Here is a 13,892-nt window from a genome sequence, read left to right as displayed (position 1 = left end):
ACTGGGTGTGAGTGTTTGATTGGTTCAGATGCTCCGTCCATCACCACCCCCTTTTGTACCACTTTGTTCGCCATAAGTTGGCAGGGTATGCTCAGACGTGAGTCTCTTGCTCACTTTGCCACTGGATTCAAGCAAGCCGGGCTGAAGACAGCTGAAATGCCAGAAACCGGTCCTCGGAAGCTTGTTTCCGGTCCAGGGAAGGCATGGCTTGGCAGTTCAGGCTGGACTGTTTCCATGAGGTACAGGGTCAGACTGATTTGCATATGGCCATGTCTGAACTGGGGTGGCAGAATGGGCTAAAGAACGGTGATGGATTAAACCCAGATCTGTTGACTGGGTGTGAGTGTTTGATTGGTTCAGATGCTCCGTCCATCACCACCCCCTTTTATCTTCGAGAAGCGTCTTCACCAGCCATTCTTCAAGAAACAGTTCAACGCTTAGACCCTCCAAGCGTCAAGAAAAGCCTAGCAGGCGGATATTGTTCTGTCTTGACTACCCCTCTGTGTCTTCCGCTCTGCGGTGCAGGTTAGCAAACTAGTCTTCTATGTGTTTCAGTTATTACTGCAGATCCTGAACCGTTGTTTGCACCGTAGCCAGTGTGGATTCTGTTTCCTTCACTCTGTCTACCTACTTGTGGTTGTCTTCCTGTAGAAATTTAACATCAAGGGAGACAGTGTCAATACGGGTCTTTTGGGAGGATTTAGTGTTTATGATGGCCTGGAGCACCCATCAAACTGTGTGAAGTGAGTGTGGAGGGTCGCTTCAAGATGATGATGGGTATTGAGAGTCCTATCAGTAGGTGTGTAGAGTGTCGATGACTCCTCATTGCCAGTAGGCAGCGGTTTAGTGGCCTTGGGTTTCCCCATCATCATAAGCCTGTTTGGGTGAGCGCAAGAGTGGCCAAGAGGGAATGAGTGTTGCAGATATCTGGATGTCGCACCAGAGGATTCCCAGGCACAAACCTGCCGATCAAGGCAAGTATTGGCACACCGCAGAGGAAAGCAGACATTCTTTTGTCACGTTCTTCAGGGCTGATAGGCCACTGGCATGAAGGTGGAAGTACCAGTTAAGCTAGACATTTCATGCGGGGTAACCTTTGTGCCGAACCCCACTAAGGATTTGGGGGCCAGGAGGCATTGTAGCACAGCTGGACAATCCAGTAGGGACCTTCAGTGGAGCACCACTTCTCTGGCGTGTTGTCATGGGTAGTTCACTCTGGTTCACAATTAATAGGTAAGTGGATCCATATTTCTCCACGATGCCTAGCAACAGCTCTGAGGGTTCCTGCATTCATGCAGTAGCCATACTAAACACTCGCCCCTTTGGTGACTCAAGAGGATTAATGCAGGCCCGCGCAAGCACACTCTGATGCCGGGGGTAATTATACCTGCGTACAGGTCCCCCGAGTATGAGGTCCACAGCACTCGGGGCATCTCACTGGGTCTGCCTACTCTAGTCTTGCACGCAAGCAGAGCAGAGCCCCTGTCACCACCGCAGCTTGGCAGATCAGCAGTCCCTTAGCATGCTTGTGCCAGGAGATGTGGGGCAGGTGCCGCATTGCAGCTGACAGACGCACTTCCCCTGTCAGGATGTATGAGCTCAGGCCCCCATTGAGCAAGTAGGTGGCCCCTGGGAGGCCTCATTCCAAGTTTTTGCAACTCCCTAGCTGGTTGCTGAGAAGGGCTGCGCTACTTCCTGCGCCCGGCTACCGTCGCTCACAGGCCCGCTCATTCCCAGCAAGCGGGCGCGGCACACAAGGTGGCTTGGGTGTTGCAGTCGGGAGGATTATTCACTGTGCAGCATACTGGAGCATGTGATGATGACAGCAGCAGCCGTTGAGGAGGTGTCCTGTGCAAGCATGCCGCTATGCAAAGGTCGCGTCGGATCACCTCGCGGCAGGCCTCAAGCGGATTTTCTCTGCAGTTGACCGCACTACTGGGCGAGCCAGCCAATGTTCAGGTTCCATGGAGGCAAGTCACTGGTGGAAGAGATACAAGATATGAGCCGGGTTAGATGGAGAGGATAAAGTAGGATATTTAGTCTGGACCAGACACAGAGCTCTTCAGCAAGTGTCCATTGTGGCCGCCATCTTAGCCATGCCCCGTCGAAATGGTAATTTAACATAGCACACACAGGCTCTGCAGTGACAAGCCTGATAGATGTTTGAAGGGCTACTCATGTGAGTGGCCCAATCAGTGCTGCAAGCCCAATAGTAGCATTTGATTTATGGCCCTGGGCACATGTAGTGCACTGTACTATGGACTTATCAGTAATTCAAATATGTCAATCACGGAGAAACCATATTGCATCACATTTTAGACACAGCAAATGCACTTTAGCACTGGTCAGCAGTAAAACAGTACAGAGAGTCCTGTTGTGAGCAGCAATGGAGTTCAGCACACAGTCAAAAACAGGTTGTCGTGCTGCAAAAAGTCAGGGGAAATCACACCAAAAGATGCCAGGTCTAACAATTGCAATGTTGGGAGCGAGGCCAACATTTTGTACATTTGCATTCCATTTGGACACTGCATATATTTGGGGGTTAGGGGTTATAAGGAGAAATATGGTCTTGGTGGGACATAATTAAAGTTTATTCTGTGTCTTTCATACTTTAATAGTGTCTAGGCAGCTGAATATTTGTCTTAATTTAACATAAATGTGAGTGTTGTCTGTGCATTGCTGGCATGCAATGTAAAGGGAATCAAAAAGGTCCCTTTATAGTTATAAGTTAGGATTGACTACTGCTACCACTTGCATAGAACCTTATACATGGGAGGACTGCATACTATCTATATATGTATAAAAACGAATGTCTGTCTGTCTGTCTGTTTTTCTTTATGCATTACTACACCATTCATCCGATTTCCATGAAACTTTGGGAAGTTGTTGAGTACACTCCCGCGAAGGTTTCTGGGATAAACTTTTTTTAAATATCAGCCTCCCAGGGCCCTCATAATCTTTCGAATACTGATGTACGCACAAGACGGAGAAGCAAAAAATTGTGTATCCACAAGCACTCGAATAAATAAATAGAATTAAAACAGCATTCATCCGATCTCCAGGAAACTTTGGGAAGTTGTTGAGTACACTCCCGCGAAGGTTTCTGGCATACATTTTTTTAAATATCGGCCCCCCAGGGCCCTCATAATCTTTCGAATACTGATGTTCGCACCAGACGGAAAAACAAAAAATCGTGTATCCACAAGCACTCGAATAAATAAATAGAATTAAAACGACACTTTGAAATGTTTTCCATATTAAAATTAATATGTTTCAATAAAAATGACACAATGTAAATTGAATGTTATCATAACGAGTTTCCTTGAATTTCCTTTCTTCGGATATCGCAGCAACGCGCAACGGGTAAGCTAGCATGAAATAAAATACACTGTGTCATACATTTTTTATAAGGATATTCCAAGCCACCAAAGAGTTCCATGACCTTGGAAGGTCCCTGAACTCAGAGGTGACTTGCAATATCCTTCGAATATACAGGAGAGTGCATTTTAACCCCTTTTAATACATGTTCACATCATAATCCTACCCACAAACAACTTAAATCCTTGATTCCTTCTGTCATATGAGATGTAATATATATATCTATACATATAGAGAGAGAGAGAGAGAGAGAGAGAGAGAGAGAGAGAGAGGGAGAGAGAGACATGAACAATAAAAGTAGAATATGTAGTGCAATATAAACATACTAAAAAGCAGATGAATTTGTTGTAAAATGACATAAGAAACAGTTTATTGAAGTCAGACAAAAAAATTATGTGGCCCAGAATTTATAGAAATGTGCAGAGACCATATCTTCCTTAATTATCTCTGTGGAAACAAGTAAGCATGTTTCCATAAAAATCTCATTTCTGCTGATCACTCTTCATTTTAGAAAAACAAATATGAAGAACTAAAAGTCAATTCTCCTTTTCGTTGCTTTCATTGTAGCTGTGACCTGCCTTTCGTCTTGCCAAGCTTTGGCAGGAGGCATTATGATGTCTGAACTCAATTACTTTAATATTACAGGTGACTAGGGACATTACCCATCGACTGTAATGAGGAAATAACCCATAAGGTTTTTATAATGGCATTGCATGTTCCCATGTATTATAGTACACTAAAGGGTGCAGTTAAAAGTTGAAAGAGCTTGTCATTGATTTTTATCGTTTGTGAGCATTCACCGAAGTATGATTTAAACTATTCACATATTGCATCACTGATAACAAATCTTTAACGTATTTGCATAGTATCTCATTGTGAACTGTTTAAAATGCCGTGGCGACGTCGAGCAGCAATAGTTGACTTAAAGGGCATTGACGCTATTTATGGCATGGCTGTGTCAGTAGCATACCCTGCTGTGCAATCTCATTGGAAGTTGTTTTTAAGGATTTGTCTTTTATGTGTAAAATGAGTTGTTCAGCATTGCAGCTCTCTAAGAGCTTGCAACAGACAGGATACTGGATATGAGAAGTTAGCTGCCATTATGGCTCTTTTCAGCTTTTGTGTTTATTCAGGATATGTGCGACTTTACGATTTTTAGTGCAGTTGTTACAATTGCATTTGAGGGAGAGCAGCTAACTATACTGAGCCAATGAGCAATCAGGGATTGCCCTGACTCATTTACTGAGTGGGGGATTAGAGAGTCCTCAGTGTAACTGTGGCTGGTGATGAGGCTTCTAAGAGCTGTATCATCAGTGATTGTGCGCCTACTCTTGTCTTGCAGCTGAGGGATAGTACCGGTGGGGAATTAAGTAGGCACGGAATTTTGCTTTTTTTCTTCCCCAGCACTCAGAATGTTTTCGTTTACATAAGGTAGCAAACCAATTAGTGATTAAGAACGACATTATTATCCGACTCTGCTTCTGCATTGAAAATGGAACTCGCTGATTTTTGTCTGCACTGCAGTCACATTTTCAACATTACAGAAGTGGAGAAAATGTACTGTCTCGATATCTTATTTTGTGAAAAACAATAAAAAAGATAGATTCGTGTTGAGACCTGATGTAAAAGTTTGGTTTGGGGTAAATACAGTTAGCTTCATTCCTTGTTAAACAAGCGGTAAACATGGTGCAACTTGATTTCCCTGTACTTTTGCAACAGCACAGTGCAAAGTTTCAGTAATGAAGCTCATTATTTCACCAACTCCTGACAATTTCTTCTGGCTTTTTGCTCTGGGAAGAATTTCAAATAGTTTAATATTTGCAGGAATTTATTTGAAATTGGTTAATCTGACAAGCATACTGACAGAGGTCTCTCACCCCTTTGTTCCGCTGAGAGCAGCCACTGCTGGATGGCTGACAGGGAATCCGTCTGCAGAATCTGGCACAGAAGTTCCAAAACCTGTTGGCAGTAAGAGAAGGGGAAATGTTAGACAAACATGGTCAGAGTGACATTCGAAATGTCAGGCAACCATAGAGCAAGTAAACATCAGGTGATAAAAAAGGCATGCACTCAAGGCAGATAAAAAGCACACACACACAGGTTAACCACTGCACGAAAACGACTAAAACACAAAGTAAGAGAAGGTACAATTTTGGCCTGTTTGTGAAAATCTGAGTCGCTGCCAACTGGTCTGCTATGACGGTAACTATATGGGCCATATGTATCAACATACCCTTTTGCGATTCCTAAATAGCGATTTTTAATGAATCGCTATTTAGAAACCGCAAAAATGGTATGTATGAAGAAATTAGCTTTTTTTTAGCGATTCCTTATAATTCCTTAATTGCGATTAGCAAATTGCGAATCGCAATTAAGGAATAATTTCCCATTCATTTCTATGGGCCAGGAGGTCTATAGGAATGAATGTGAAATTATTCTCAATTTGCGATTCGCAATTTGCTAATTGCAAATTGAGGATATTTTCAAGGGTGCAGGGGTGTCTCAAGAACACCCTGCTGCACCCCTGAAAATGACATGTGTGGGCATATGGCACACATACATGCCCTAAGGGCATGTATGAGCGTCACATGGCACCTTTGGATTGTTAAAAAAATGCTTTTTTAAAAGAATTCGCAACTAGAAGTTGGTGGTAATTTGTGAATCCTTATGGGCATTTTGGAATTTATTTTTCCTTGATACATTGCATTTAAGGAATCACAAAATTTGCGATTCCTTAAGTGCAATCGCAAAATAAGGAATGGCAAATTTTGCAATTCCTTATTTTGCAGCCAAATTGTTTCATACATACTATTTAGCGAAAATGGGTTCGCAAACGCCGAAATTCTGCGAATTTCGGCATTTGCGAACCCATTTGGCCTTGATACATATGACCCACAGATACATGCTGTTTCTTAACTATTTCGGGGTTAAATCACTAAAACGACAGCTCTGTGGAATGGGCACACTGGTCATTTGCTGCAAAAATAATCATAATCACATAATATTCTTCCTAGGTTTCTCAGGTCAGAATCAGAATCCCAACTCAAAGCAGGGTCTGGACGAAATACATTAGAGGAGTTTAATATGGACCATTTCAAGCCTAGCTCCAATGCCACTCTCTTCAAATCTAACAGATTGTCCACATATTCATAGTTTTGAAGCCCAGATTAAAAAAACATTTACGTTTATAGGCTCTTTGAAAGAAAACAAGGTGAAATTTCTGTTGGAACGTAATATTTTGAACAAAGAAAACCTTCAAAATTCACCAGTTATAGTTCACTAAGCTAACTAGAAATTGTGCTCTCACCATGTCCCTTGTTATCATCAGTGATGGGATTTAAGATGTTAGCAGTGATGTGATTGCAGATGTCATGAGTGGTGCAAACTGTGAGGTCATAAGCAGAGCACGGTAGGTGCATAAGTTCTAGTGAATTTCTGACGTTTTTCTTAAAGGAAAGTAAGATATTAAAACCATACTAATTATAATGTAACTTTAGACTTTTGTTTTTTTCAGTACATTTATAGGTTTGAAAAAAGTAAAGTAGGATCTTATTAATATACCCAATCCCCTCAAGCAGCAGGCCACCTGTCATGGTGGTGCATGGCGTGGGGCTTGTGCCCACCCTTGATAGGTGGCGAACCCCCCACAGACACCCATACCATATTATGTTTTTGTTATTCATTTTCCAGGTCCCTTGAGACTAAATTTTTGCCTGGGTCTCTGGTACCCCCACAAAAGGGCTATGGAGGATCAGGATATCCCTACCCTGACTCCTTATTCCTTTTTAAAAACATTTTCAGGGCACTGGGACCAAGGCCCGAGTCCGGAAATGGTGGCAGCAACATTCTGTTCATATTACATCCAGCCAACTAATAAGGCAAGGTGAGCTTTAAAATACCAATAATCTCACCTGACCCAAATTTTTGCTTTATCTGGTCTATCCTTTCAGCATAGTTTTTTTGGCTGTGGTTGTTCCTGAAACCTGTATTTTAACTTACCATGAGCTCCTGGTCCTGAAAGTTGAAAGCAGTATTCTTGCCCTTGTTCTTTGTGTTGTTTCTCTGTGCCTGTCGAGTTGCATGTCGAGTTAGCGAACGGGATGAAGCTGGTATGAGGCGTCCAGTTTCTGCTGAGTACTGTGTGGTTCTTCTAGGCTCCTCGTCCTGCCCAAATGCAAAGACGGGAACGCATATGGTGGACAGGTTTAAACTTTAATTAGTAAATACAAGTCTTTAACAAGCACAACATTCTAAGAGCCCATGCAAAGTAAGTATCCAGCAAATTAATCTAGGGATCATAAAAGTGTAGCATTCGAGCAAAGATGCCATGGTTAGAAAGGTGTGTAGACTCACAGGTAGGTTTATTTATGTGCACACAAAGCATATATATGTATGAGGGTCCTCTCAGAAACCTTAAGGTGAAGTAAGAATCTTCATTCTACTCGGAAATACACTGACTGCTAATCCCAGCTGAAAATAACAGAATGTACTACAAATAGAACAATGTCTATGCAGTCACATACACTGACATCAGAGATCAGTTTTACCTTATATACATGAATGCTTGCACACTGAAAGATATAACACGTCTCGGTTTCCACAAGAAACAAATGAAATAATGAGTACAATGGCACAACTAAACATGAAGCAACGTGGAGGAAGATGCAATGAAATTTGTCGTAACATATCAAGAAATATAAAAGATCGTTATAGTACATAAGTACTGACACACCAATACAAAGAATATTACTGAACTAAAAAAAAGAAACTCCACATAAGCGAAGAACCTCCTGTGCGACCATGTGAATAGTACTTCAGACCAATAGAGGTGCGAAACCTTCTAAAAATGTTCTTTATTACGTGTGTAGTATGTTGTAAACCAAGCATGGCGACATAACTACTTCTCCGAAGTGTAATTGGGTGCTGGCCAAATCTGAGTACATTCTAACACTCAAAAAGGATGACAGACTCTCAACATCAGCTCCATCAAGTCATGAGTAGCCCCAGAAAGACTGAGGGCCCAATTCACAAAAGTAATCTGAGACAAAATCCTAACTTTACGACTTTCGGTATTCACAGAAGGCATTTAGGAGTACTAACATTAGGATTTTGTCTCAGTTAAACGTAAGTTTTGGTCTTAAGTTAAACTTAAGACAAACTTAAGTTTAACTGAGGCAAAATCCTAGTCATAAAGTTAGGATTTTGTCTCAGTTAAACCTAAGTTTGTCTTAAGTTTAACTTAAGACCAAAATTTAAGATTAACTGAGACAAAATCCTAACTTTAGTACTCCTAAATGCCTTCTGTGAATACCGAAAGTCGTAAAGTTAGGACTTTGTCTCAGATTACTTTTCTGAATCGGCCCCACAGATTCTAGTCCTCTCTTAATCTTTATTTTCAATCATCCCAAACCATAAACCTCACATTCCAGTGCAAAATCCCAATCTAATTACCAAAACATACACAGAAGAACACAGACATAAACAGAGCTCAGTCACGCTGTCAGGAAATGAAGAAACGTTGTACAGGGCCTAACATTATAGAAGGAAAAAAATCCTCAAACAAGGAAATAAAATCTCAATTAGCAAACAGAATACTCTGCAAATTCAATAGCATACTCATAAATACAAAAAGTATGTATGTATGTCTGTTAATATTATTTCAATAGCGCAAACCTAGCCTAAAAGCAGCGGAATACTGTACATGGTCAAAAACAAGCATAAAGTCAAAGAGTAGGAGCGTAAGACGCTGGGGAAGAGTGAGTCTTCATCACTTCCCTAAACTTGAGCAGCACTGGAGCTGCCATGATAGATATAGGAACGTTGTTCCAGATTATGGGTGCATATATGGCAAAGGCCAGCCCTCTTCTCTTTTATTTTTTACACTTTTTAGTCTGCAATCCGATGATCCTGGCTGCAGATGTGCCAAAATTCATCAGAGATGCTGAGCGTGTCTGTAAGGTAAGAATGGGTGCTGGTCGTGGTAGCTTTGTAAATGAAGAAGCTGGTTTCAAAGACAGTGAGTGCTGGCAAGGTGAGCAGATGGCAGTGATATATGATACCCTACAGGGGTGCCATTACTTTTGTGTGTGTTTTTTTTAGAATTTTATATAGCGTGAACTAGACCCGAGACATCGGATATCAGAGCGCTTTACATGAGCACCAGTTTCGTTACAGATGGACACATTCATTTTTGTTAGGCATGGGGAGATTACGTGATTTGCCCAGAATCACAGGATGTTGAGCGTCATTGCCGAGACTCAAACCCAGTTCCCCAGCTTCTATGTCGACCGCTCTAGCCGTGAGACTCCATCATCTACTCAGTGGAAAGGATGAAGGCCATGGAGTAGGGCCTTACCACCATCTAGATGAAAGGAGTAAGAGATAAACTAACCGCTGTTCTGAAGTAACTTTCTGGAAGAAAAGGTTTGACTTTACTTGCCAAGAGAGCTGGTACCTGGCCTTTTCTGGGGTTTTCAATGTGTTCCTAGAAGGTGAGGTTGGTGTCCAGGGTGTATCTAAGTGGCATGGCATTTGGTGAAAGTTGTGGTTCGACACGCTCAAGGATCATTTAATTGAGACAGGCTTGTACTGTTGTATCTTGTTTATTGTTTATTGTTCTTGGAAAATAATTGGAATTCTGTCTTGGTTGGGCTGAGTTTCTTCAGGTAGGCACTAGACACCCGAGTCTGGATGTTGTAAGTTTCAGATACTTTGCTGAAACTTAATTCGAAATTCAATGTGTTCCTATTTTTATTTTGATTTTATTGGGTTTGGGCTTTGTTTTAATTGCACATACCAAATTGTGGAGAGGATTGTTGGGAATCTTTTGCCAACAAATATATTTTACGGGTTATATTGGGAAACATGGATTGCACTGGTTTAAATAGAATATGTATGTTTTGATTTCTGTTATCACCCACTTCCGGTTGCCGCTATTTGTGTTCAGCGGTTAGAGCTCTAGTATTCCAGGAACCACTTAAACAGGAAGCAGGATGACTACTTAAACAAAAAAAGGCAATACATTCTCACAGATAATACTTTTCTTATTTGGGGCCAGATACTTTGCTGAAACTTCGCTCTAAATTGAATGTTTTCCTATTTTTTATTTCATTTTATTGGATTTGGGCTTCGTTTATTACTCTCCCGGACCCAATTTTAAGGAGATTGTTGGGAAACTTTTGCAAACCAATATATTTTATGGGTTAGAGTGGGAAACAGTGATTGCCCTGGTTGAATATCGTGGAAATTGCATTTGAACTTTATCAATTTGTGTTCACACCCGCTTCTGGGTGCTGCCATTTTGGTTCAGCTGTTAGCACGGCTAGAACTCTATCTTTTTAGGAACCAATGAATTGAAAACAGAAGAGCTACTTAAAAAAATGGCAGTACATTCGCACAGGGGGCGCGCTGAAGGTGTGCCAAACACAAGCCCGTCTGTGGTCGGCCACAACCAGGGGGCACCCATTATGCCCGAATATTTACATAGACGGCAGAGGACCTGCACAAACACAGTAAGGTAGGTGTAAACATTTTTCCTTAGCTCGCTGATGTTTTAAGATCATGAATTATTATCTTTCCCAGTACGAACAGATACTGGTGTGGAAACCAATGCTCGCCAAACACACAGGTTGTTAATAATTCAATCAGGGAACCTCCATTACAATTAATTCACGTGTGCAAGTTAACGATTATGTTGAGCGAGCCAAACCAGACCTAGTGCTGATTACTGAATCATGACTGACTGAGGAATCCATACCAGAATTTTTGGAAGCAATCCCAAAGGATTAGTATTACATAAGAACAGAGAAGGTAACAAGAAAGGGGTGGAGTAGTACCCATTATACATAGGTGATTGCAAACCAATCAGCTTCAGTGTACCTCACTTTAAAACATAGACTTACTACGGTTCAAGATCGAATTTATTAATATCAATATATATATTATTTACCTACGTATCTTGCACCTAGTATATGGCTAATTCAAGCCAACAAATGTTTGAAATAATCGGCCCTCTGGTGACCCATTACACACAACTATTGGTTATTAGCGATTTTAATTGCTGGAGAGACTACTACGTCATAGATTTGAAAGGCCAAGACTTAACCCCTCCCACGCTGGTGACGGAACCGCTCCATCACGCCCCTCGGGTGGGCTGTGCTGGTGACGGAGCGGTTCCGTCAGGGCCCGCTCGCTGCACCTGCGCGGTGCTGATTTCGCGCCTGCGCGGCGCGTTCTATTGAGAGGGCGGGGCCGTGACGGAACCGCTCCGTCACAAGCACAGCCCACCCGAGGGGCATGACGGAGCGGTTCCGTCACCAGCATCGGAGCGCCGCGCGGCCCCCCCTGCCCCTTAGCGCTGCAGCGGAATTGCCGCCGCAGCGAAAGGGTTAATAGATTCAATTATATCCCTAAGTTGTCAACAGCATAGAACTGAATCTACCCGTTTAACAGCCCACTCTCTAGATTTGATTTGGACACTTAACTTAGAGGCATCCAGCATCAAAATACGCCGTGAATTTGGTCAGACCCTCAGTTGATAGAACTCTTGGTTCCTATATTGAAGAATACACAGTCAATCGATGGAGATCATAAATACATAGAAGTGAAAACAACATAGTGTTAAAGGAATGGCAGCTGTGCTCAAGCATACCAGACCTACATTAAGTGACTCCGTGATTGAGACACAAAGGAGAGTTTCCCGACTGGTTAACCCTTTGACCGCAGCGCAAATTCCGCCGCAGTGCTGGGGAATTAATGAGTGGGCATGTTTCAGACGGCCCCGGCCGTCCGATGCACCGAACAGGGTAAGTTCGGAGGCCAACCACAATGCGCCACTGTAGAAACGATGAGTAACCAATAAAGTAAAACCAGGACCATAGCTTAACAAAGAACAATAGTGCAGGAAGTATAATATAGAACTGAGTCAAATTTAAGAGGGGAAAGCAAAGTTAATGTTGGTAAAAATATAATTATTATGCTAATAGGATTCTGTAAGCAACAAATAATCAAAAATAAACTTTTAAAATCTTAGAAGAGCTCACCTCTTCAGGAATTTACTCAGGATCTATGTGATAAACTTAATATCGTCTTTGTAGATCAAAAATAGACAAAGAAAGTATTACCATCAGTTCTAGAAGCCTACCACAGGCCTAAAAAGAGACTGACAGTCGAGCATTAACTTGCTTCTCCGGAATTGATGAAGTAATGTTGGGGGAGCTAATATCTAAAATCTGGCTCTCCGAAGGGGCTCCTGCCCATCAGCCATCTCAAAAGAATGTATTACCATAACAGCCCACTGTTAACCCTACTTAATAAATAACTTCAACAAGGCATTGTGTCTAATGCCCTTAAACATGCGGAAGTAATCTTTTTACTAAAGAAACAAGGTGAGGATCCTATGGAATTAAAAAACTATTGATCCATTTCATGATCCCATTACCAGCAAAACTTTAGAGACCAATGTTGCTCAAGAATTGTGCAGACATATACATGATATTGCCTTTCTTCAGCCTGCCCAAGCTGCCTTTAGATGTTTGCATAGCACAGAGTCTATTATTATGTCTGCCCTGGATGAATCAAGATGGGAGGAGGCGCAAAAGAAGTATATCACCCTGGATGTGGCCCACCGCAGCCTTTGACACGGTCAATCATAACATCTTGATCGACCGTGTAAAATAAGCAGGAGTGCAAGGCACCTTTCTAAATTGGATTACATCTTTTTTAGGGGAGTGCAAGCAGTCAGTAAAACTAGGGCATTACTTAGCCAAAGCTATTGGGCTAGAATGTGGGGTATCCAAACGATAATTTTTGCCCACCTATTTAATCTGTACATTAAGCCTTTGACTGTGGAGCTGGAATCTATGGGTTGCAGTATATATCATTATGCAGATTATTCTGAGTTGACATTCCACTTAGACAGCCCTCCCTGATCATGTTCAACATTTCAAACTGTTATGAGATTCATTGCTAGCTGGATGGGAGCCAACCAAATGAAATTGAACTGACGTAAAACAGAAATAATCTTGATGATCAATAATACCATCATGTGAAACCACCTTTACTGGCACAATTAATTCTGTTGGTGCAGACTGTGAGAAGTTGGCCTGGTATATGATGTCCACTATTCTAGTGAGCACCTTGCACCAGTCCAAACGAACCTTATGGTGATGGTTGTAAAGTCAACCTTATAGTCCAGCTATCCTAGTGGTAGCATGGACAAAGCAGTCTTAGGCTAAAACTTCAGAGAGCATGTGAAGCCAGCTGTTTTACCATATATAATCCCTTGAATACCAAATAAAAGGACACCACACAAGGTATATATCAAATATATATGTATTTATTACTAACACAACCCCTCTGCACTCTTTATGAGGTCAGAGTTCGAGATACGTTACAAGTTACTCATTAAGCATACTATAAGTTGCAAAAATACAATTCTGCCCTAGGGACCTCATGACCCATATACTAAGTAAGTGGTATAAGAGCCACTTCAGGAAAGGTGAATAGGCCTAGGG

At 41.9% G+C, this 13,892-nt stretch overlaps 1 protein-coding gene across 2 annotated transcripts in view; it reads right to left on the bottom strand.

The window, feature by feature from the left end:
• Window positions 1-13,892, bottom strand: part of TBATA (thymus, brain and testes associated) — a 211,979-nt gene that overhangs the window by 88,728 nt on the left and 109,359 nt on the right. For both annotated transcript variants that reach the window (XM_078643256.1, XM_078643257.1), the window contains exons 6-7: window positions 7,378-7,542; window positions 5,256-5,337 (exon numbers count right to left, since the gene is read on the bottom strand). In XM_078643256.1, coding sequence (XP_078499382.1) covers window positions 5,256-5,337; window positions 7,378-7,542 — 247 coding nt within the window. The remainder of the gene's footprint in view (window positions 1-5,255; window positions 5,338-7,377; window positions 7,543-13,892) is intronic.

This window comes from Lissotriton helveticus, chromosome 5_1, assembly GCF_964261635.1.
Source record: "Lissotriton helveticus chromosome 5_1, aLisHel1.1, whole genome shotgun sequence".
In the NCBI taxonomy this organism is placed as follows: Eukaryota; Metazoa; Chordata; class Amphibia; order Caudata; family Salamandridae; genus Lissotriton; species Lissotriton helveticus.
Note: the sequence above shows the minus strand (reverse complement) of the source record. Positions and strands in the feature narration are given on the sequence as shown.